Source organism: Chrysemys picta, chromosome 3 (genome assembly GCF_011386835.1).
Source record: "Chrysemys picta bellii isolate R12L10 chromosome 3, ASM1138683v2, whole genome shotgun sequence".
In the NCBI taxonomy this organism is placed as follows: domain Eukaryota; kingdom Metazoa; phylum Chordata; order Testudines; family Emydidae; genus Chrysemys; species Chrysemys picta.
The window spans coordinates 47006767-47032832 of NC_088793.1; the positions used below are offsets into that span (position 1 = coordinate 47006767).

General features: G+C 39.1%; 1 protein-coding gene across 2 annotated transcripts in view; it reads left to right on the forward strand.

Moving 5' to 3' along the window:
• Positions 1–26066, forward strand: part of AGPAT5 (1-acylglycerol-3-phosphate O-acyltransferase 5) — a 119724-nt gene that overhangs the window by 32016 nt on the left and 61642 nt on the right. The window contains exons 2-4 of one of the 2 annotated variants that reach the window (XM_005289706.5): positions 4776–4845; positions 9215–9330; positions 17325–17414. In XM_005289706.5, coding sequence (XP_005289763.1) covers positions 4776–4845; positions 9215–9330; positions 17325–17414 — 276 coding nt within the window. The remainder of the gene's footprint in view (positions 1–4775; positions 4846–9214; positions 9331–17324; positions 17415–26066) is intronic. The other variant, XM_005289707.4, reaches the window with a different exon arrangement.

Below are 26066 nucleotides of genomic sequence, written 5' to 3' on the forward strand. Positions count from 1 at the left end.
ACCTGTCCAGTACAAAATCATTGACTCCACAAACATCTCCAATGTCACAATGAAGAAGCTACTGTCTCATACTCACAGGAATGAGGAGTTAACCACATACATTGCAGGAAAAACGTTCCAGCATGCAAAGAATTTTGTCACTGCATGGCGTAACAAAGTTGCTGCCTCACACTGTTGCGTGGAGTTTCTTTGTAGGTCCCATGAGTAGGCTGACACTAAAATTATCTTGCATGCCATCAATGCCACAGAGAGAGGTGCTACTTAATTCTGGATTTTTGCACAAGACACAGGTATTCTAATGCTCTCTATGAAATGCGACCAAAGATTTTTGCAAGATTCTGTTTTTGTACCTAATGTTATAGAACAGAATTGCTGGATATCTCTCAGCGATGTGTTCCTATCACTTGGACCATTTAAGCCACCACACTGCCAGGTATCCACACCCTTTCAGGATATGACACAACTGGAAGGTTGGCTGGAAAGACCAAATTACCTTTTTCTGGAAAGCATTTGATTAGCCTCCGAAGACTTTTCTTGCTCTGAAAATACTTGGAATAGCTGAGACAATCACTGATATGCAGTGTGGATGACGATCCGTGTGACATGTCTAGCAGTGGTGCCCTAAACTAAGATGATGATGATGACTTTGATTTGAATAAATGTTTTCAGTCCTACATGTCAAGGCTAACTTCCCTAGAATTACCAAAGATCAATATCTATTTTATGTAAGTAAACCATCCCTGTGTTAAAGTAGTTTTAAAAAGTTGATTTAAAAAAGAAAACATCTTCTCAAATATATAGCTACATAATTATTCTAGGCTTATCGCATTTGGTACCATTGCATTCATGGGAGAAAGGACTTCTGAGTAATACCCAACTTGATCCATTTCCAACTAAATTGTATTATTAAAATTTCCACCAACCAGAGGATCTGGAGCTGGGAGACAGAGGGACAGCAAGTCCCCCAAGCACTCTGCAGAGGGTGACACCATTGAAATTATGATTCTGTGGATTTTTACAAATCAAATGATACTTCCCTTGCCTTTCTATCACTAAATTGCCAATGGAATAAGATTTTACTACTTTATACTCCCGCACTAAAAAGACAAAGTTTAGTTTCACAAACTAGATGATTTATGATTTCAGTGGAATTCCTGTAAATGAGTTGTAGGATCAGGCCCCTAAACTGTTGCTTTGTTCAGGAACAATGTGTAATATCTACAGTTGGCATTAAAATTTAAAATTAAATTTAAAATTTCCAGTGTAATGCAGTGGCCAAAGGGGCTAATGTGATCCTGGGATGGTTAAACAGGAGAATAGCAAATAAGAGTGTGGAGATTATTCCCTCTTTGTATTTACACTGCTGTGACTGCTGCTGGAATACTGTCTAGTTCTGGTGTCTACAGTTCAAAAATAATGTTGATAAATTGGAAAAGGTTCAAAGAGCCACAAGAATGATTAAAGAATTGAAAAACATGCCATATAGTGATAGACTGTTTAATTTAACAAGAGAAGGTTAAGTGGTGACTTGATCACAATTCATGGGGAACAAAAATTTCATAATGGACTTTTCTGTGTAGCAGACAAAGGTATAATGGGATCCAATGGCTGGAAGTTGATGCTAGACACATTCGGACTAGAAATTAGGTGCAGATCTTTATCAGTTAAGGTAATTAACCATTGGAACAGGTTACCGAGATTTGTGGCGCATTTTCCATCAACTTTTAAAATCAAGATTGGATATTATTCTAAAAGATGTTCTCTAGATAAAACCTTAATTCAGGGAAGTCTTATCGCCTGTGGTTATGCAGGAGATCAGACCAGATGATCACAGTGATCTTTTATGGCCTCTCAATCTATGAAATCCTTACATAAGAAAATGCTCAGACACATTCCATGAAGGTTTTGGAGAGCTGTCATTCTGGATATTTTCCGTGTTGACTGGAATTCAAATTACAAAGACAGTTTTAAATTGGAGTACTGACTCTTGGACTAATTTTAACTCAGTGGGAGTTACACCCATTTATATCAGGCCTGAATTTGACGTGAATGTCTCTTTGCCATATACTGATGTAATTCTCTGCAGACGTTGTAATCGTGTGTGTGTGAGAGAGAGAGAGAGAGAATATAAATACATTAAAGCAGTAGTCTAGTGTTTTCTCTATCTGTCTTTAGTAGTAGAGGAGCTGAACGTGAGTGTAATGTAGTTTAAAAAAAAAATGGTTACAGAGACTATGAATAGGAAAGGTGAAAATAAATGTGGCAAACTTCCCTGGGCCTGAACAGAGACATCTGTTCATAAGAGCCAAGAACTAAAACTAATCCACAGAAAAATGTTTTGAGACAGTTTTATTGTGGAAGTTGGTGGTTGCTCATGACCTGATTACATTTAATATGGGCAGAGGACAATCTCAACCAGTAATATATATTTAGTGTTTCAAAAGGGCTATTTTCCCAAAACTGAGGAAAATTATCAATACAATTGTTTGGGAGAAAAAATTTAGACAAAAAAACATGAATCAAAATTGGCAGCTTCTTTTAGAAGTTTATCAAATGGCCAAAAAGCACAATGCCACAATTAATAAAGAGGACATCTTTGGCTAAAAGCCCATCCTGGGTCAGTGCTAAAGCAAAGGCAGCGATTAGATATAAAAAACCAATATATAAGAAATGGGAAAAAAGGGGAAAGATGTAACAATCAGTATAAAGCAGAAGTGCTGAAAATGTATAAGGAAAGCTAAAGATAACAGGGAAAAATCCATGACTGGCAGGGATAACAATAATAAGAAGGGGTGTGTGTGTGTGTGTGTGTGTGTGTGTGTGTGTGTGTGTGTGTTTGTTTATAAAGTTTGTTAAGAACAAAAGAGATCCTAGCAATGGAAGAGTTCCATCACTAGACGGAGATGGTAAAATTGTTAGTAATGATGCAGAAAAGGCAGAAATGTTCAATAAATATTTCTGTTCTGTATTTGGAAAAAAGTGGGATGATGTACTCATCTCATATGAGCATTAAGTACTTTCCAGTCAATTAGTAACTAAGGTGGCTGTTAGACAACATCTACTAGGAATAAACATTTTTAAATCAACAGGCCCAGATAACTTGCAGTCAAGAGTCCTAAAAGAGCTGGATGAGGTCTCTGGCCCACTGATGTTAATTTTTAACAAATCTTGGGGTACCAGGAAAATACCAGAGAGTGGATGAGTGCAAATGTTGTGCCAGTGTACAAGAAGGGCAAGTGGGTTGACCCAGATAAATGTATGCCAGTAGTTAGCCTGACATTATTCTGAGGCAAAATAATGGAAAATTTGATACAGGAGCCTGCCTTAAATTCAATTCAATTGATAGAGAATTGGAGAATAGGAATATAATTAATGTCAGTTGACATGGATTTATGGAAAATAGGTCTTGTCAAACCTTATTTTATTCTTTGCTGAGATTACTGAGATTGGTTGATAAAGGGAACTGCTTAAATGTAATAGACTTTTGTTAGCCATTTCATTTAGTATCACACAATGTTCTGATTAAAAAATTAGCACTGTACAAGATCATTAAATGGATTAAAATCTAGCTAACGGACAGATCTCAAAAAGCGGTCATTAGAGAATCATCATTTAGTGGGGTTCCATAGCAATTAGTCCCAAGCCTGATGCTATTCAACATTTTCATCAATGATCTGGAAGCATAATATCAGAGTTGATAGCAGATGATGCAAAGATTGGTGGAGTGGTACCATAATGATGACAGGGCATTTATATAGAGCAATCTGGATCACTTGGTAAACTGGGCCTATTCAAACAAAATGTCTTAATACAGCCAAATGCAAAGTTATACATCTAGGAATATGGAAAGTAGCCCATGCCTACAGATTGAAGGATTGTATCTTGGATAGCAGTGGGTCTGAAAAAGGTCTGCGGGTCCCAGTGGACAAACAAATCAACATGAGCTCCCCATGTAATGTTATGGGAGAAAGGGCTAAATGTGATTGGGCCCAGTTCTTGTGTCCACATTTTAAAAAGAATATTGAAAAAATAGAGATGATGCAGAAAAGAACCACAAAAGTGATTTGAGGGCTGGAGAAAATGCCTTGCAGCAAGAGCTTAAAGATCTAAATCTGTTTAGCTTATCAAAAAGATCAAGAGGTGATTTGATTGCATAAATGCCTTCACAGGGAGAAAATACCAGGTACTAACATACCCTTTAGTCTAGCAGAAAAAGGCATAACAAGAACCAATGGCTGGAAGCTGAAACCAGACAAATTCAAATTGGAAGTTAAGAACAAATTTTTAACATTGTGACACACTACCAAGGGAAATGGTGGATTCTCCATCTCTTGATGTTTTCAAGTCAAGACTGGATGCTTTTCTGGATGATATGCATTAGTCAAGCACAGGTTATTGGGCTCAGTGTAGGGATAGTTGGGTGAAATTGTGTAATCCAGGAGGTCAGAATAGGTGATCTAATGGTCCTTTTTTGCCTGAAATGCTATGAATTTATGAATCGCATGGGCATAAGGATCTGCCTGACTGGATCCCATTTCAGGATTGAGACTCAATTAAGGAAATGTCTTTCTTACTTCAGGAGCAGCATATAGACATTACTCACTGTTTGGAAATAGATGGTACGCATGATGGTTCCTGATAAGATCTCATTAGAGGTTATTTTAATTAATGGTGGTAACTGGCTAAGAAGTTCTATTGCTTATTGTTCATTAAGTCTCTTTATTAATTGAAGTAATGAATGTAAATAATGAAGTAATGTTTTATTTCTTTTTTAGATTATAATCTATGGAGATTTGCCAAAAAATAAAGAAAATGTAGTATATTTATCAAATCATCAGTGTACAGGTTTGTATTTCATTTGTTTGCGCTTTTTTTTTTTTTAACTGAAAGGTAGAAAAGCTGTTGGGCATGCTATTTAAAGAGAAATATTTCAGATTTTGCCAGTATAACCTTAAGTATAGACAGTGATCTTAAATATAGCTAGTAACTATGTTTTAGCTAAATCTCTGTAGTGTTTATGTAATCTGTATTTTTTAAGAACAACCTTAGCAACAAAGTAGGAGATTTTTTTTAACAGAAAGTCATAAACTGACCTTGAAAATGAGTATTATAGCCACTTATTTCTTAAATTAATTTCTTAAGAGGAGGGTGTCACAGATTAATTTATATTATTAGCGAATATGAGTCCAGACAAATATAATCTCTACATCAGAACCTGTGCTTTAAATTTCTTTTGGTGTTTCTGGACCTGAACCTGTGAAGTGTCTTTGCATATGATCCTACTTAGCACTGAGTGCAGCTAATGAGAGGCACTTGGCACCTTGCAAGGTTCAGCCCTATCTGAATTACCACAAAATGTAAGTCATAACATTTAAACTCTAAAATCCAAGATGTAACCCTAAATGGAGAAGATGAGGAGGCAGCTAAATTCAGCAAGGAAAAACTCCTGGAATTATTTCCTCTCTCAAGCACCTTTCAGGATCAGGCCCTGAGTACCTTAATTTCCATTGACTTCAGTGAAGGCACTCAGCATCTTAGAGGAGTAAGCCTTTTAGTCCAATCTACTATGCATTATAAGGTAACTTGGTTCAGCTGTGCTCATCCAAGTTTCCTTGTGTCTGGATTTCTCTACAGGGAAGACAGATACCACCTGTAACTCAAGATCAAGGTTCAGTTACCTCTCTGCTAAACATTTGATTGGGTCTGTGCACCTCATCAAACAAAGGCTGTCGGAGTGAGAAATCCCACTGAAAGCTAAGAATTGGTACCTACAAACTTATGTGCTTTATGGCCCATTTGTTTTAGCTTTCCTCAGAGGATTTAGGTGTACAGTAGGCTGATATGTGGAGTTGTTGGTATTTGATTTATGTGGTGCTGCTTGGTACAGGGGTGAACTGACAGTATTGCATTTTGTTTTTGTGACTTTAAAGGATTGGCTGGGTGCTCAGACCTTGTGTATGAGAGCTTTTTATTTATTCTAAATTGAATGAAAAGAAATGTATTTATGAAACTGTCCACAGCATAGTGTCTGGGCAATAATCAACAGTAATGTTTCTATACCTAACTTGTTGATCATTGTCAACTCTGGATGAGTCTCACCCATCATTTAAATTATATAGCATCCCCATTAGGCAAAAGCCCAGGAGAAAACAGTCTTGCAATGTGCCCTGAAGATCAATAGAATATAGCTTTGCCAACCTAGTGAGAGCAGCAAGTCCCAGAGCTAAGGGTCCTCTACTGGAGTGATGCCACTTTATTTCTTTTGATTGATTTGACAAAGTCTGTTCTTGCTTTAGATAAGTGTTTTGTGCTTATCATCATTGGTCTTTGCAGCTGATCTAAAGAGCAGCATTGAAGGACTCTAAAGGAGAAATCCATGGTGTCCTCAGAGGTAGGGGGTCATAAAGAAGAAAAAATTAAATGGCAAGGAAGTGAGGGAATCTCTCAAGCTTGAGTAGGGACATACGAAGTAGGGGACCTTCCCGGCTTGGAGGAGAGGAAAGTATATTTTTCATACACGGTAGAGAAAACTACTAACTTAAAACAAAATTTCCTGATAAATTGAGTGCACCTGATGGCTCTTTGCACTAGCAAATTGCAGAGTTACATGCCTAAATGCCACAAATTGGACTTTCAGTTGATCAATGAAACTGGAAAACAGGCAAGACTCTTTTAAAATATATTGACTATAATGTTTAACATATTGAAATAAGATTGTCATCAAATGTCTGCTTTCCATATTGTGGGACATGTAATATGGAAATGGATTCTGATGCCAGGTTTTTCAGAAAGATGATGTTTGTGTATGCACATGTTGCATATACACAAAATGTGTGTCATTTAAGGTTATTGCAAGTAACATGCCTAATGCAAATCTTCAACAACAAAGAAACAAAAAGTTAAGTAACAGTACATACCATCTGTTCCTCCACCCCGAAAGATATACCTCACCACTAGCACAACCACTGAATACCACAGATAATGTATCTCAACCTTAACTCTGCCCCATAGGGAATGCCCCTCTTTCAGTGACCACTTTCTGAAACGTCCACTACAGTTATCTTCATAAAGACCAGATACCTCCCACTATTACTTCTACACAGTTTTGGGAATCCACGTGAACTCAAGCTTTATAGAATACACATGTATTTAAGTCAATGTGGCTACTTGCGTGCATAAAGTTATGCTTGTGCAAGATCAGCCCTTTAATCTTTGCAGGTAATTGATGATAGAATTTCAAGTGTCACCAAGTTTTTGGATCTGGAACTAAATTGTTTTTTTTTTCTTGTTAAAGATGTAGTGAAGTGCTGTCCGTGCATGGGAAATAACTGCCTGGGAAGGAGTACTGCAGAAAAGAATCTGGGTGTTTTAGTGGATCAAAGATTAAATAGGAGTCACCACTGTAATAAAAAAATTGTAAAAAAAGGGGAGGTGGGGCTTTAAAATACATCCCAGATGAGGGGACATCATTCTGGGATGTATTAGCAGAAACATTGAAAGCAGGACACGAGAAGTAATTCTTTCACTCTGTTAAGCTCTAATAAGGCCTCAACTGGAGTACTGTGTCCAGTTGTAGACACCACCTTCAGGAAAGATACAGACAAATTGGAGAAAGTCCAGAGAAGAGGAACAAAAAAGATTGAAGGTCTAGAAAACATAATCTATGAGGAAAGATTGAAAAAAATTGAGTTTAATCTGGAGAAAAAAAGACTGACGTGGGGAGGGGGGACATGATAACAATCTTCAAGTACATAAAAAGTTATAAAGAGGAGGGTTATAAATTGTTCTCCTTATCCACTGAGGATAGGACAAAAAGTAATTGGCTTAAATTACAGCAAGGGAGATTTAGGTTAGATATTCGCAAAAAATTACTTAGGGGGGTTGTGGAATCTTTGTCATTGGAGATTTTTAAGAACAGGTTAGACAGACATCTGTCAGAGACAGTCTAGACCAGAGGTGGGCAAACTACGGCCCGCGGGCCCCTCCTGTCTGGCCCCTGAGTTCCTGCCCGGGAGGCTAGCGCCCGGTCCTTCCCCTGCTGTTCCCTCTCCCCCCCGCTCTGAGCTCGCTCTGCTGCCGGCGCAATGCTCTGGGAAGCGGGGCTGCGAGCTCCTGTGGCAGTGCAGCTGCAAAGCCGGGGCCTGACCTACACGGTGGCATGGCTGGCCGCCAGCCGGTGCTCCAGGCAGCGCGGTAAGGGGGCAGGGAGTGGGGGGGTTGGATAGAGAACAGGGGAGTTAGGGGCGGGGGTGTGGATAGGGGTGGTGGGCAGTCAGAGGGCAGGGAACAGGGTGGTTGAATGGGGCCAGGGTCCCCAGGGGGCAGTCATGAAGGAGAGGGGGGGTTGGATTGGGCGGCAGGGGGCAGTCAGGGGCAGGGGTTCTGGGGACAGTCGGGACAGGGAGAAGGGGTGGTTGGATGGGGCAGAGGTCCCCGGAGGGCAGTCAGGAAGGAGAGAGGAGGTTGGATAGGGTGGCGGGGGGCAGTCAGGTGCAGGGGTTCTGGGGGCGGTCAGGGAACAGGGAGAAGGGGTGGTTGGACGGGTCAGCGGTCCCAGAGAGGGCAGTCAGGAATGAGAGGAGGGGTTGGATGGGGTGGCGGGGGGCAGTCAGGGGCAGGAGTCCCTGGGGGTCCATCGGGGGCGAGAAGCAGCAGGGGTCAGATAGGGGGCGGGGCTGGGCCATGCTTGACTGTTTGGGGAGGTACAGCCTCCACTAACTGGCCCTCCATACAATTTTGGAAACCTGATGCAGCCCTCACGCCAAAAAAGTTTGCCCGTCCCGGTCTAGACAATACTTAGTCCTGCCTCAGTGCATGGGAATGGACTAGATGATCTGTCAAGGTTCTTTCCAGTCCTACATTTCTGTGATTCTATGAAACTAAAAAAAAAACCCAACAGCCACCTCTTGGAATGGAATATTTAAAGTTATGAATGAACAGGAGTAATTAACGTGTCAGGAAAAGTTGACAAGGAAGTAACAAATAAACATGATTCTGGGAAGATTTCTTAGTATTGTCATTGAAAAATATCAGTCATCCTGAGTGTTTACTACATGCTTTTTTCCTCTCATGAGATTTCTGTTATGAACATCAGAAGCATAATTACTGTTTCAGCAGCACTTTAGTTCTATCCTGTGTACAAAACGTTTTTTGTTTCCTCAGGGATATTTGAGGCCCAGTTTGACTAAAGAGTTGTGGGTTTTTGTCTTTGCAGTTGACTGGATTGTTGCAGACATGTTGGCAATCAGACAGAATGCTCTTGGGCATGTCCGATACGTTTTGAAAGATGGGTTAAAATGGCTTCCCTTGTATGGGTGGTATTTTTCTCAGGTAACTCCCATTTGTTTGTTTTTCCTACTGTTTGCACATGTAGTGTAAAATGTATTATCTTCTTTACTGTGTATTTCTAGTACTACTTGTTCAAAAGGAATAGCAACGAGTCAAAATCTTCTTGGTGTGCCTTTATTTTAACAAGAAAATTGATTGGTCTCATTCAGAGGGGTGTACATTTGAACATTTTTCTAATATTGATGTAAAAGACAGCTGTTTATCAGAGGATTGACTCAGCTTTTTTAACTAATATTTCTTAACTAATCTTTCTAATTAACAAAATACTGTGTTTTAGAGTAATATCAGAATTAAAATCATGGGGCAAAATTTAGAGGTGGTGTCTAATTTGGGGTCCTTTATGCTTGTTCTCCCTTTCAGATATTTACATACGTGTGCTTGTCAATGTGTAAGAGCCAGATTCTCCTTTCATCCTTCTGTAAATTGGGGGTAATTTCATTGAAGACAGTGAAGTAATACTGATGTAAAACCAGTAAGAGAGGAGAACTGGGAGAATATTCTCAATCATTTTATCAAGGGAGGTTGAAGTTTGCCTTCATTCTATTGCCACTACAGAATGGTCAGGGTTGCCTTAACATGCAGGTGTCATGAGATCTGCACAGTTCTCATTACACCAATAACGTACTATGGCTTCTGCACAATTGTCTAGGCCAACCTCTCCCGCATGACAGCATGGCTCCTTTAGTACAGTAGAACCTCAGAGTTACAAACACCTTGGGAACGGAGGATTGTTTGTAACTCTGAAATGTGCACAACTCTGAACAAAACATGGTTGTTCTTTCAAGTTTACAACTGAACATTGACTCAATATAGCATTGAAACTTTACTACGAAGAAAAAAAATGTGGCTTTTAACCATCTTAATTTAAATGAAACAAGCACAGAAACAGTTTCCTTACCATGTCAAATCTTTTTTTTTAAACTTTCCCTTTATTTTTTAGTAGTTTATGTTTAACACAGTGCTGCACTGTATTTGCTCTTTTTTTTTTTTTTTTTGGTCTCTGCTGCTGCCTGACTCTGTACTTACAGTTCCAAATGAGGCGTGTGGTTCACTGATCATTTCATAACTCTGGTCATAACTGAGGTTGAACTGTAACTACTGCCACTGGCTGGCATCTCCACAGCTTTGGAGGAGTAGTTGTAGAGATGGTTTACTCAAATTCAGTGCTGCATGGAGCAAGCATCAGTTCTCAAACACCCTGTGGATATGGAGGAGAGCATGCCACAGAAGGTATCTGCTTCCTTACTCCACTCAACTCAATACACACAGAGCCCAAACCCTATGGTGCTCCAGGGAAGGGGCTTCTATTGGGTCCTGAGAACAGGGGAGAATGTGCTATGGAAACAATGACCCATCCTTCTCTGTTCTCTCCCCTACCCACTTGAACCCCCAAACCAAAGTGACAGTTTCTGATGATCTTTTATTTCTCCTCTGCCATGCATTAGCAGAGTGCAAGAAGAGAATATGATCCATGGAAAGAGCACTACTGTTGCCTTTGCATCTAGTCACTATGTCTCTGGTGGTCTAATTCTGCCTTTATTATAATGCTAACAATTTAGGTTCTCTATTGCATCCACTATCACTTGGTGTCCAAAGAAATTTTTGTAATTTTCCAAAATCTTGCAGTGGCTCTCTGGAATATTCTGTGTTCAACTTCCTGACTACCATACTGATTGTTAATAGACTGTTCCTCTGGAAATTTGTGTGAATGTAGGCTACACTTTTATACAGAACGTAGTTATTAACTTAAACCTGTGTAGTTTTGTGTGCCCCACAACACTTTTCACACTATTAAAGACATTAAACAGAGATGGATATATTACTAATCCAGGGACACAAATGGAAGACTGTTTACAGACACTAGTATTGTGTGTATTTAAGAAAATGTATTTAAATTACTGAAAAGGGATACACCAGGACTGTAGTGCAAGCTAATAGGTATTTTTATTGTCTTTATCACACAAAACACTTCCTCCTCTTCCTGTTGATGCTCTGTCAGTGATGTCACTCACACTCCACTAAAACTTTCCAGTGATATGTACTTACGGAATACTCACGGAATTTATATTCCCTACCTCAGGTAAACATCCTGTTTGGAATATACACACATTTTGGCTACCTAGTTGTGCAGAATTCAGGCGCTAAGGAAACATAGTTGTAAACATAGTTTATTGTTGACCTAGAAACATGTTTTAAAGTACAGAGGGGAAAAATTGAAAATATAGACAGTGTGCTTATGGACTTCCAGAAATCTGTTTTGAGCCTACACATATATTTTGATATTATTCAAAAGCAGATACAGTAGAAATTCAATATAAATTAGGGAACTGGATCTATAGATGATTGCATAGCTAACAAATTCCTTTTTTTTTTTAATATGTATTTCTAATGGTAACAAACAAAGAAGCTCCTTACATTCATCTGCTATGGCACAGGATTGTTCTATTAGCTAAAAATATAATAGCTGTGTATCTAAAGCTGGCCTTAGTATTTTTGTGTGCATCTGCAGAACAGTTTCTGCCCATTCCTTCTCCACTAAAATGCAGCCATGCTGGATAAAAGGTCAGCAGAGAATTTTGGGGAAAATTAAGCAAAAAATATTATATATGCTTTTTCTGTGCTTCCTTCCAGTCCCCTACTAGCCACCACTGCTTGTCTGGGTAAGTAGCCATGCCTCAACTGGCTATTAGCCTGTGATAGTTTTGTGATTCCCTTCTGAGGTGGACAAAACAAGTAATGAGGAGTTAATGCACCACTGAATTTATGCTCCATTTTGATGCTATTTTTTGGAGAGCAATATGCTAACTGTGGCTCTCACTCTTCAAACAGAATATCACTGTTAATACTAGGTGGGCTTTTGCAACCCACAAAGTTCATTTGGGCAAGTCCATCCTCAGGTTAGCCAGTGTCTAAAAAGATGGACAAATTATATAAATATTTACCCCAAAAGGATTTTTCAGACTCTTTGGTAGTAGAAGCTGCTGTTCAGAGACCTAAGGGTGGATTAGTACACTCTATTTACTCAGATAAAAATAGAAAGAAAATGAATTTATTGGGAAAAAAAGTCTTCTCATCTTTCACATTAAGTTAAATTCCATGAATTACCAAATCACAGTGCGCTAACAATACCATCTTTGGAAGAAAATGTCAGTGTTTATTGACTTGCGCCTGAATGAACAGAGGAAATTTGCACATGCTGTCATAACAGAAGGTCTCCAAGTAGCATGACATGCCTTGATAGCATCTATCGACTTCAGATGCAGCAGCTAGAGCTGTAGCTACTACAATTTCTATCAGAAGGTATGCTTGGCTTAAAGCTTTGGGACTGCCTCCTGAGAGCTAAAGTGGAGGATCTTCCTTTTAAAGAAGGAGGCCCATTGGGTAGCACCACTGATGAGTTTCTGTAAAAGATGGAAAATAGATACACTGCCAGTTACTTGAGCATCTATCAACAGCACAGGAAAAGGCCACAAGTACTAGGTTTTAAATACCAAAGACAACATTACCCTTGATTGTCTTCTCACTTTACTCAAAGGAGACAGTAATATCACCAGCAATAGCCTCCTTGGCAGTTTTCTCAACCAAAGAGAAAGAGCTTCAAACTGAGATCAAGAGGCAATCAGGCATCTTGAGTAGCTGTGTTATTGGGCAGTATGTCAACTTTGTGACCTAAGGCCCGAGAGCTCTGATCCAGTCTTAATTCAGGTTCACTCCGCTCCATTTGGAGACTGGTTATATCATTTTTTCCCACTTGGACTTTTATAACCATGGATAAGGCTACGATTTTTTCATGGAGCTCGCAGAAGTCACAGAATCCATGACTCCAGCAACCTCCGTGAATTCAGCCATGGCAGCTGGGAGCTGCAGGGTCCCCTGCCGCCACAGTTGGCGGGGGGACCCCTGCAGCTTCCAGCTGCCATGGGAGGCAGGAGCTCCTGGCCACTGCGGGTGGTGGTGGGACCACGCCATAAATTCAACCAGAGCTGGGAGCAGACTCCTGCAGCTGCCCAGCCTCAGCAGTCAGTGTGGGGGCCCCGCAGCTGAGCTCCCCATTTTGTCATGGATATTTTTAGTAAAAGTCACGGACAGGTCACAGGCTTCCGTGAATTTTTCTTTATTGCCCATGACCTGCCCGTGACTTTTACTAAAAATATCCATGACAAAATCTTAGCCTTACCTATGGACAAGTGGATTTTAGAGATTGTCCGCAGAAGATATTCAATACAATTAAAAAAAAAAATCCATCCTTCCAATCACAAGAACCTGCTGAGATCGGAGATTCTAGCTCTAGGAATAAGGAGGAGGTAATATGTACTGCACCTAACAGAACCTGCATCACTCAATCCTTGAGATGGTACTTCTAAAAAAAATTTATAATCTAATTTAAAATAAACCTGCACTCTTATATAACAGTAAAACTGAATAAAATAATATTGCTTTACACTGACATAATACCATTCACTTGAGGGCCACAAAAGGCTTTGTAAACATGAGTCGCATCAGTATCACGATCCTGCTATGAAGTAGATGGCCCTCATGCTCCAGGACTTCCACTGGTTGCCTAGAGGGGTCAGGAAGGAATTTTTTCTGCAGTACACAATTGGCTAGGTGTAGTGTAAGTTTATTTATTTAGCCTTCCTCTGAAGCAGAGACTGGCCAGAGCAGGAGACAGGATAACAGATGGTTTGGACTAGTGCTCTGAGGTGGTACAGAGAATCCTTTTTCTATATGTTGGACTGGTGTGTCTTGCTCACATGCTCAGGGTTATAACAGGTTGCCAGATTTCGGGTTGGGAAGCAACTTCCTGGGGTTTTGGTGGGTTTTTTTTCCCCCCTTTGAAGCAGTGGGCATGGTTCATATGCTGGGATCATCTGGGCATCTCACCTAATCAAGTCCTTGCTATTGCAGAAGTCTTGGGTATTCATGGCACTTTGGTCTCTCACAATCTCTCCCTGTGACACACACAAAAAGGTGGAAGCCTTTGCCTTAATTAAACCTCAAGAAGCTCAATACTTTCATCAAGACATCTTGTTTCTGTATTCTACCCTAGCCTTTGTCATATCCTCCCTTTGAAAGATTGGCTTGCAGTTGTGATTAAAGGACAGGCATTTACATATTTCCTCTTGTTCTTATTGCAAATACCTTAGTTTCATAGTGGGAGAGGACTACTTCCAGTACAAGATCCTTCCATTTGGACTTTATGCTGCCCCCATACTATTCTCAAAATATCTATCAGCAGTGGCAGCTCACCTAAGAAGAAAGGGAATTCTCGTGTACCCTTATTTGGAGGATTGACTAATAAAAGTGTCATTAAAGGAACATCTTTGTAATGCTCTCCTCTGCACATGTACTCTCTTCAGAAGTATGGTTTCATGATAAACCCTAAGAAGTCACTCTAATAAATCAGTTATGAAATCTTATCTCTGTTAGACTCTGAGATAAGCAGAGTGCTTCTTCTTCAAGAGAGGTTCCTGAATGTAAAATCAGCAGTAGAAACTTGGCACTCTCAAAGGGTAATGTTCTATCTCAAGTTGATGGGACTCTTAACTTCAACAATATACGCATGTCTCAAAATAAGAACTTTACAGCATTGGCTGTCAGCCAACTACAGACAAAGTACAGACAGATGAATCAACAGCTTTCCATTCCAAAGAAAGTGCTAATATCTCTAGATTAGCATGGTCAACCTTATGATGTCCTCAAAGAGGTACCATTCAGTCCTCTTCCATCCATAACAGATACTGAATAATCCAACATAGAATGGTATGCTCACTGCTGCAGGTTCACAGTCCAGGAACATTGGAATCCCCCCAAAAACAACACTACATTAAATTACATTAAAACCTTATAGAGCTCAGAGCAATTTGTTGGGCATTTAAAAACATTTTAACCTCGTGTCCAGCATAAAGTTGTTCAGGTGCTTATGGACAATATCTCTAATTTATATAAACAAGCAGGAAGGTGTCCATTCTTAATTTTGCAGTGAGGCAATGGGAATGGTGCACTCGCCACAACATGTGGCTATCATCTAACAGGGAAAAACAGCAATCTGGAAGACCAGCTAAGCAGAATCGTGATAGCCACTGGTGAGCGGTCACTGAAAACTTCAGTGATACAGGAAATCTTCACATGCTAGGGACATCCATAGACAGACTTCTTCACAATGAAAGAAAATGCAAAATGTCAGAAGTTTTGATCGAGAGCAAAGACAGACAGACATTCAATTTCAGATATGTTCCTCAGATAATAGAGCCAAAGTCTCCTATATGCCTTTCCTCCTATTATGTCTAATAACAGAGTGCTAGGGGGGACATGAAGAAGATTATTTTAATAGCGCCTATTTGGCCCAAGCAGCAATTGTTCACAGATTTACATCTCAGAAGGGATGTACAAAACTCTGCCTGTCATTCCAGATTTGCTTACTCAACAGGATGGTTGAGTCTGCCATCTAAACACAAACTCTGTTCACCTTATTTAGGTTTCTAACGGAACTGAATGTATTGCCTATCTTGTTCCGCTTCTGTTCAGGATATATTAGTGAGCTCTGGAAAACATTACATTTTAAAATGGAAAAGGTTCACAGTGTGGGCAGAGGATGACGATAATGATCCCATCTCACGGCCTCAGCCTAATGTATACCTGAGTACTTCCTCCAGCTCAAAATAGCAGACCTAGCACTCTTCAATTTAAGGTTCATTTATTAGCCTTATCTGCCTTCCATTCTCTCTATGATAATAAATTGGTGTTTGCTATGAGACAACATTTACTATCCTATTGAAAATCCAGCATCCTCTTGGGATCTTAATTTAGTTTTCATATATTTAATGAAACATCTATTTGAGACTATAAGAGAATGTTCTTTACTTATGTGTTTAAATCTCTCGAAGATTTTTATTGAAAAAAATCAATGCAAGTAGTCTAGTATAGTACTTAGAAAAAGCAGTAAATGTGCAGCAATGATGAAAAGATGATTTGGTAAGATAACAGATTTTAATTTTGAACATGCAAAAAGATTGTTATTTATAACAATGAGGAATTTATTTTTAAGAGGCAAATTTTATTTATATCCTCTTTTTTATCTTTTTTGCTTTAGTTGTGTTTCTCTCTTTTCAATCTTAATAGTGCGATCAGTCTCTGAGTTTTAAAATGTTAAAAGTAATATGTCTGGAACAAGCTATAAAACTAATCTTTTCCAGGAAATGGTTTAGTTTTTCATAAGATTTCCCAGTGAAAATGCTATTATTGTGAAGAATCTTTTGCCTTCTAAAACAAGTAGTTATTTTAATTTATCTGAGTATCATCAGTATCTAACTTTCTCTTTGCAATTACCAGACTTTCTTTTATTTGTGAAAGTATATAATAGTGTAATATGATCAGTGCTGCTTGTTACTACATACGCACATACATACTTACATGTATCTACAATATGATACCTATTTCATGTCTTCAGTATTTGTCTTCTGTTGCTATTTACAGCATGACGCCCAGATTTGAAAATTCTGATCTGCAAATACTTATGCAGATGAATAACTTTACTCATGTGAGGAGTCCTATTAATCTCAGTGGTACTACTTGCATTAATAAAGTTACTTCTGTGTGTGTATTTGTAGGAATAGACCCTCGTGTCAGTTCCAGTGTTGTCTTCTGATTCAGTGACATTGTTAAACAAGACAGGTCAGGTGTTCTCTAATTATCTGTGTGGACAATGTGATCTATATGTATAGCACTTCTCCTTATATGTAACTTTGTTGAAGAGTATGTATTGCTTATGCAAATATAAAATGGTGTGTCTTTCATCCTGAGAGAGAATGTTCTCTACTATGCAGGCTGCTAATTTTATCTCAATAGATGCTTCTAATGACCTGTCACCATAATATCTAAAATTGTTTTTATCCAAATTCAAACATTTGTTTTTCATCAAATGTAGTATCTGATAAATACTAAATACTTTTCATTTTTAAATTTTTATGTCCTAGCATGGAGGAATCTATGTAAAACGAAGTGCCAGATTTAATGAAAAAGAAATGAGAAACAAGCTGTGGGCCCAGGTGAAAGCTGAGACTCCAGTAAGATTACACTTTTTTCTCTTTATTTTATTATTATTATTTTTAAATAATCAATATTTGTAACTGTAATTGACTGCATCAGAGGAATTAGAAATAACTAGTATCTGTAAATTACAAGACAAGCAACCATATGCATGTTTTCTTTATGTATTTTCACAGACTATTCTTAGAGCTACCATTACAGCAGCTGAGTTTCTTTCCAGAAACAGCCAATTTCACTGTTCCCTATATTTTAAAATATCATCTTGCTTACTGTAGTAATGCCTGTCAGACTGATTTTTTTTAACTGTATATCAAATTAGTTTGATCTTTTGAAAGTCAAGAAACATGCTTACAAAATGTTAATTAATCAGCTATCAGGATGATTAATCATTTTTAATGTAAATGACATTTTAAAACTGAATAACTTTGTCTGCTACAGGGAAAATCTCTTGATAATTTTCTATTTGAAGAACAACTGTTACCGCCAAGTGACTTTTCTCATGACTCCCTCTATGGTCCGTGGTTCAGTGGTTGGAATCACTATGCTTTCATTTGTATTAGTTACTGTACATTAATATCTTGTGTTTTCACCCTTATTGGCTTGGTGCATTATAACCCACTTGGTAATACTTGAGATATCTCAGTTGATCAGCTATGCTTTAAATTATATGAAAAAGGAATCCTACAAAAAGTAGAAACATGGACAAATTGCTATGGATGAGAACAAAAGAATAGCACAGCATATAGGAACAAAATCAGAAAGGCTAAGGCACAAAATGGGTTACACCTACCAAGTGTATGGGTAGGTGTAACCTATGGGTTCCTACCAAGGAACATAGAAAGGCATTAAGAAGAAGTTCTATAAGTACTGTAGGAGCAAGAGAAAGACAAAGGAAAGTGTAGGTCCTCTACTTAGCGGGGAAGGAGAGCTAATGATGGATGACATCAAGAAGTATGAAGTGTTTAATGCTTATTTTACTTCAGTCTTCACTAAAATAGTTAATTGTGTCCAGATACTTAACACAATTAACCTTAATATTTAGATAAGTTAAGCCTGATCTACACTTAAAAGTTAGGTCAACATAGCTGCATCCAGTCAGGAATGTGAAAATCTACATCCCTGACTGAGGTAGCTATGCCAGCCAAACCCCCAAGATAGACACAGTTATGACAACGGAATAATGCTTCTGACAACATAGCTACCATCATTTAGGAAGATGATGTTTGTACACTGATGGCAAAGACCCCTACCATTGATGTAGGCTGCATCTACTCTAACAGAGTTTTGCTGCCATAACTACAGCTATGTGGCTGTGCCGGTATAGTCTCTGTAGTGTAGGCATACTTCCAAACGTATACAAGTTGATGGAATTCCCCTTTGGTACTTAAGGAACTAGCTGAAGCAATCTCAGAATTACTAGCTATTATCTTCGAGAACTCATGAAGGATGGGTAGGATTGGAAAAGAACAAACATTTTGCCTATCTTTAAAGAGGGGAATAAGAGGACCCAGGGAATTATAAACCAGTTCGCCTAACTTCGGTTCCTGGAAGATTCTGGAACAAATCAGTAAACAATCAGTTTGTAAGCATCTGAAGGATAATAGGGTTATAAGTAATAGCCAACATGGATTTGTCAAGAACAGATCATGCCAAACCAATCTAATTTTCTTTCTTGACAGGGTCACTGGCCTACTGGATAGAGGAGAAGCAGTAGACATGGTATATCTTGGTTTTAATAAGGCTTTTGACAGAGTCCCACATGACATTCTCATAAGCCATCTAAAGAAATAAGTCTGTCCTGTGTCCAGTACCATTCAATATTTTCATTAATGACTTGGATAATGGAGTGGACAATGTGCACATAAAATGTGCGAATAAATCCAAACTTGGTGGGGTTGTAAGTGCTATGGAGGAAATGTAAAATACTATACTTAGGAAGGAAAAATCAAACGCACAGCTACAAAATGGGGAATAAATGGGCAAGGCAGTAGTACTGCTGAAAAGGATCTGCAGATTATGGTGGATCACACTTTGAGTATGATTTCCATTCCATACTGCTAAATGCAGTGCCTTGCATGGTGTCAAGTATCAGAGGGGTAGCCGTGTTAGTCTGGATCTGTAAAAAGCAACAGAGATTCCTGTGGCACTCCACCCAAAGTGGTGAATGCCCACTTCGTTGGATGCAAGTGGGCATCCAACGAAGTGGGCATTCACCCACGAAAGCTTATGCTCCAATACATCTGTTAGTCTTAAAGGTGCCACAGGACTCTCTGTTGCTTTTTACAGATCCAGACTAACACGACTACCCCTCTGATACTTTGAGTATGGGTCAAGAAAGTGATGCATTTTGAAAAAGAATGGTGATCAACTGTTCTCCATGTCCACTGAAGGCAGGACAAGAAATAATCAGCTTAATCTGCAACAAGGGAGATTTAGGTTAGATGTTAGGAAAATCTTTCTAACTATAAGGATAGTTAACTACTAAAATGGGCTTCCAAAGGAGGTTGTAGAATCCCTGTCTTTATAGGTTTTAAGAACAGGTTAGACCAACAGCAGTAAGGGATGATCAGTATGAGGGGCTGGACTAGATATCCTCTGGAGGTCCCTTCCAGGCCTACCTTTGTGTGTGTATTTCATAGAAACACTTTTAGTGATGAGTTCTAATGATGGGACGTGTTTTAAAGCTGAAACCATGGTAAAGATTATTTGGTCTTAATACTCTTCAGTGTTCAAGGATTCAGTGTGGTATGATTTTCTTCAAATATTAAAGTGGCCTTTATGAATAGTCAATCAAAAGAGGTTTATACTTGATAGTATGTTTTCAGTCAAAGCTCTGATGTGCTTACTTAAGGCCCTAATTCCAGAAGGCATTCGTATTCAGGACAGCACTTAAGCACATTCTGTCCTCAATCAGGGCTTAGTATGGACATGTTTTGTTAGGATGAAAAGAACAAACTTGTCTGTTTAGATTTATAAAAGTAAGAAGTGGATTTAAGTTATGACAACCAAATATTTAACAGAGTTTTTCTGTAGGTCTTTGGCTAGTGCAACGGTCAGCAACCTTCGGCATGCGGCCCATCAGGGTAATCCGCTGACAGGCCGTGAGACATTTTATTCACATTGAGCATCCGCAGTCATGGTCCCCCACAGCTCCCATTGGCTGGGAACAGCGAACCGCAGCCACTGGGAGCTGCGGAGGGCCGTGCGTGCGGATGGTCAACTTAAACAAAATGTCTTGCGGCCCGCCAGCGGATTACCCTGGTGGGCCGCGTGCTGAAGGTTACCAACCCCTGGGCTAGTGTGTGAAATGTCATTGAGTTTTGCAATGCTAAACTCTATTTGCCCTGTGTGAGAACTTTTTTTTTTTGTGGATAGGTAAGTGATATAGTTATTATTAGGGCATGGTGGAAGGCAAATGAATACATGTGACTTGGTTTTTAAATTTTCATGACACTTCTGTAATGCTGGCTTAGTTCAATTTTAGTACCTATATATTATCGTATCTGTGTTTTTGTGTGTATTTTGTTTTTTAAAAGGGCCAAATTCTGCCCTATGTTATATGGGTAAAATTTACTTTGAATTAAGTTATACCTAATTGCAATTTCATGTTATAATTAACAGTAAATACTCTGAAAATTGTTGGCTGGGCTGCTTAAAAATATTTCTGCTAATGAAAGTGATCACTTTTTGCACAAAGCAAGCTTACATTCAAACATTTATGTAATATATCTAACCACTTTAAATATTAATATTACAGTGAAGTCAGATTTATGCTGTTGCATTTATGTTTGAAATTTCACCACATGAATACATTAAATATGTGTGCTTCCTCTCAATCTGGATAGGAATCCTTCCATTTTCGTTCAAGCCCAACATGCCATGAAATAATAGCAAAGTGAACATATACACTGCACTTAACTCGTATAGCAAATGGCAGATACCTAAGTTGCAAAATAACCTACAGAAGAAAATGCTTGCATCCAATACTTTGTCCTCTCATCACAAATTAGAACCATTTTATTCTCTCTGTAAATAGTATATTAATTGTTATAAATCTGCAGAAAGAATCTTTCTCTACCTTTATGACACACAAAAATGTCTCAACATAATTTGAAGACCCAGCTTGAAGTAACCATGAAAAATAAATAGTTGGAAAAATCTTCCCTTTCCCTGTTTTGAGATATGAGATTGTATCAGGATTTTGGGTGCTTCCAGTATTTAAATTTGAGTCACTAAAGTCTAGGACATAGATTCATAGACTTTAAGGTCAGAAGGGACCATTATGATCATCTGACCTCCTGCACAACGCAGGCCACAGAATCTCACCCACCCACTCCTGTAACAAACCCCTAACCTATGCCTGAGTTATTGAAGTCCTCCAATCATGGTTTAAAGACCTCAAGGTGCAGAGAATCCTCCAGCAAGTGACCCGTGCCCCACACTGCAGAGGAAGGCGAAAAACCTCCAGGGCCTCTGCCAATCTGCCCTGGAGGAAAATTCCTTCCCGACCCCAAATATGGCGATCAGTTAAACCCTGAGCATGTGGGCAAGACTCACCAGCCAGCACCCAGGAAAGAATTCTCTGGAGTAACTCAGATCCCACCCCATCTAACATCCCATCAGAGACCATTGGGCATATTTACGTGCTAATAATCAAAGATCACTTAATTGCCAAAATTAGGCTATCCCATCGTACCATCCCCTCCATAAACTTATCAAGCTTATTCTTGAAGCCAGATATGTCTTTTGCCCCCACTCCGCTGTTCCAGAACTTCACTCCTCTAATGGTTAGAAACCTTCGTCTAATTTTGAGTCTAAACTTCCTAATGTCCAGTTTATATCCATTTGTTCTTGTGTCCACTAAGCTTAAATAATTCCTTTCCCTCCCTGATATTTATCCCTCTGATATATTTATAAAGAGCAATCATATCTCCCCTCAGTCTTCTTTTGGTTACGCTAAACAAGCCAAGCTCTTTGAGTCTCCTTTCATAAGTCAGGTTTTCCATTCCTCAGATCATCCTAGTAGCCCTTCTCTGTTCCAGTCTGAATTCATCCTTCTTAAACATGGGAGACAGGAACTGCACACAGTATTCCAGATGAGATCTCACTAGTGCCTTGTATAACGGTACTAACACCTCCTTATCTTTACTGGAAATACCTCGCCTGATGGATCCCAAGACCGCATTAGCTTTTTTAATGGCCATATCACATTGGTGGCTCCTAGTCATCTTGTGATCAACCCATACTCCAAGGTTCTTCTCCTCCTCTGTTACTTCCAACTGATGTGTCCCCAATTTATAACCAAAATTATTGTTATTAATCCCTAAATGCACGACCTTGCACTTTTCACTATTAAATTTCATCCTATTACTATTACTCCAGTTTACAAGGTCATCCAGATCGTCCTGTATTATATCCCAGTCCTTCTATGTATTAGCAATACCTCCGAGCTTTGTGTCATCCGCAAACTTTATTAGCACATTCCTACTTTTTGTGCCAAGGTCAGTAATAAAAAGATTAAATAAGATTGGTCCCAAATCCGATCCCTGAAGAACTCCACTAGTAACCTCCTTCCAGCCTGACAGTTCACTTTTCAGTATGACCCTTTAACCAGTTCCTTATCCACCTTTCAATTTTCATATTGATCCCCATCTTTTCCAATTTAGCTAATAATTCCCCATGTGGAACTGTATCAAATGCCTTACTGAAATCGAGGTAAATTAGATCCACTGCGTTTCCTTTGTCTAAAAAATCTGTTACCATCTCAAAGAAGGAGATCAGGTTGGTTTGGCATGATCTACCTTTTGTAAAACCATGTTGTATTTTGTCCCAATTACCATTGATCTCAATGTCTTTAACTACTTTCTCCTTCAAAAATTTTTCCAAGACCTTGCATACTACAGATGTCAAACTAACAGGCCTATAGTTACTCGGATCACTTTTTTTTCCCTTTCTTAAAAATAGGAACTATGTTAGCAATTCTCCAGTTGTATGGTACAACCCCTGAGTTTACTGATTCATTAAAAATTCTTGCTAATGGGCTTGAAATTTCGTGTGCCAGTTCCTTTAATATTCTTGGATGAAGATTATCTGGGCCCCCCAATTTAGTCCCATTAAGCTGTTCGAGTTTGGCTTCTACCTCAGATATGGTAATAACTACCTCCATATCCTCATTCCCATTTGTCTTCCTACCATTATCCGTAAGCTCCTCATTAGCCTCATTAAAGACTGAGGCATAGTATTTGTTTAGATATTGGGCCATGCCTAGATTATCCTTAACCTCCAGTCCATCCTCAGTGTTTAGCGGTCCCACTTCTTCTTTCTTTTTTTCTTCTTTATTTATATGGCTATAGAACCTTTTACTATTGGTTTTAATTCCCTTTGCAAGGTCCAACTCTACATGCCATTTGGCCTTTCTAATTTTATCTCTACATGTTCTGATCTCAATAAGGTAGCTTTCCTTGCTAATCCCTCCCTTCTTCCACTCCTTGTAGGCTTTCTGCCTTTTTTTCTTAATCACCTTTTTGAGCTGCTAGCTCATCCAGCTTGGTCTACAACGTCTGCCTATGAATTTTTTCCCCTTTCTTGGGATGCAGGCTTCTGATAGTTTCTGCAACTTTGACTTGAAGTAATTCCAGGCCTCCTCTGCCTTTAGATCCACAAGTTCTTCAGTCCAATCCACTGCCCTAACTAATTTCCTTACTTCTTTAAAGTTAGCCCTTTTAAAATCAAAAACCCTAGTCCTAGATCTATTTTTGTTTATCCTTCCATCTAGTTTGAACTGAATTAGCTCATGATCACTTGAACCAAGGTTGACCCCTACAACCATTTCTTCTATGAGGTCCTCACTACTCACCAAATCTAAAATGGCATCCCCTCTTGTTGGTTCTTCAACTACTTGGTGAAGGAATCCATCAGCTATCGCATCCAGGAAAATCTGAGCCCTATTATTATTACTAGCACTTGTCCTCCAGTCTATATCTGGGAAGTTAAAGTCTCCCATGATCACACAATTCCCATTAGTGTTTACTTCATTAAAAAGATTAAAGAGGTCTCTATCCATATCCAAATCGGATCCCGGCGGTTTGTAGCACATCCCAAGCACCATCTCAGGGGAGGCTTTAGTAGCTTTCTTTCCCAATGTGATTTTTGCCCAGACAGACTCTGTCTTATCCATTCCATCACTTCTTATTTCTTTGCAGTCTACCTCACCATTGATATACAATGCTACTCCACCACCTTTGCCTTTATTTCTATCTTTCCTAAACAGCACATAGCCTTCAATACCTGTACTCCAGTCATGACTACTATTCCACCATGTTTCTGTTATCCCTATAATATCTGGTTTCACTTCCTGCACCAGTAGCTCTAGTTCCTCCATTTTGTTACCTAGGCTCCTCGCATTAGTGTACAAACATCTTAATTTTTACTGTTTGGCTTCACTGACATTCTTTACCCGATTAGGCACAGACATTCTACCGCCAGTATCACCTGTTAGATTGGTATCTACACTACCCTTCCTCCTTACGTCCATTCTCATACCCACGGCTGTATCCTTTCTTACTTTGTTTTCTTCCTTCTCAATGTTAAATTCTGGTGTGGAGATTACCTGGACATCTCCCAACCATCTCCCCCAAATTCACTTAATCCTTGGAGTTGGGTGGAGCTTGAGTGACACTGCCATATCATTTAAACAAAATTATGCTTCAGAATCCTCTTTAGTAATCCATCAGAGATCACTAGCATTTCTGAAATGGCTTAACATTGGCATTTCAGCACAGTGGCAAATGTGTTAATCAACACCGCCTAATCTGTTTAGGTGAATATAAAATATAAATAATTACTGAATACCTTGATGGATGTCATGGCAGCATGTCTTAAACTTTTAGTATGAATGGCCTGTCTCATTTGAAGTATTCTAAAGCTATGAGAACAGGTTCAGGAAAATCAAAGAGTCAAAAAACACACACTAAATACAGGCTGGATTACTGTAAAGTTCTCTACATGGCATGACTCTTGAAGTTCACTCAGAAGTTATAGCTGGTACGTTATTCAACTGCTTATTTATTGATTGGTTGGTGATAGTCATAGGAAGCTTTGCTTTGGTGCTCCAGTTGATTTGCTGGCTCTCTATTCCCTTCTGGGATCTTTTTATTGATATAAAGCAGGAGTTCTCAACCTTTTTTTGGGCTCAGGATCCATTTGTAAACCTTAGTGAACTGTCACACCCCACAGACAATCTGCCCTTCCCCAATTACTCCAGCCATGATAAAGGCTAATGCAAACCTAGGGTGCATGTATTTCCAGTAGAGAAAGGGAAGCGTTGTTACCATTGTACAAGGCACTCGTGAGACCTCATCTGGAATACTGTGTGCAATTCTGGTCTCCCATGTTTAAGAAAGTTGAGTTCCGACTGGAACAGATGCTACTAGGATAATCAGAGGAATGGAGAACCTGGCTTATGAGAGGAAACTTAAGAAATTTGGCTTCATAAGCCAAACAAAAAGAGACCTGGAATTTTTTTGCCTTCTTCTGCTACATGGGACACGAGTCACTTGCTGGTTTGAATTAGAGTAAATGGTGGATTCTGTATAACTTGAAGTCTTTACATCAAGATTTGAGGACTTCAGTAGCTCAGCCAGAGGTTATGGGTTTCAGGAGTGGGTAGA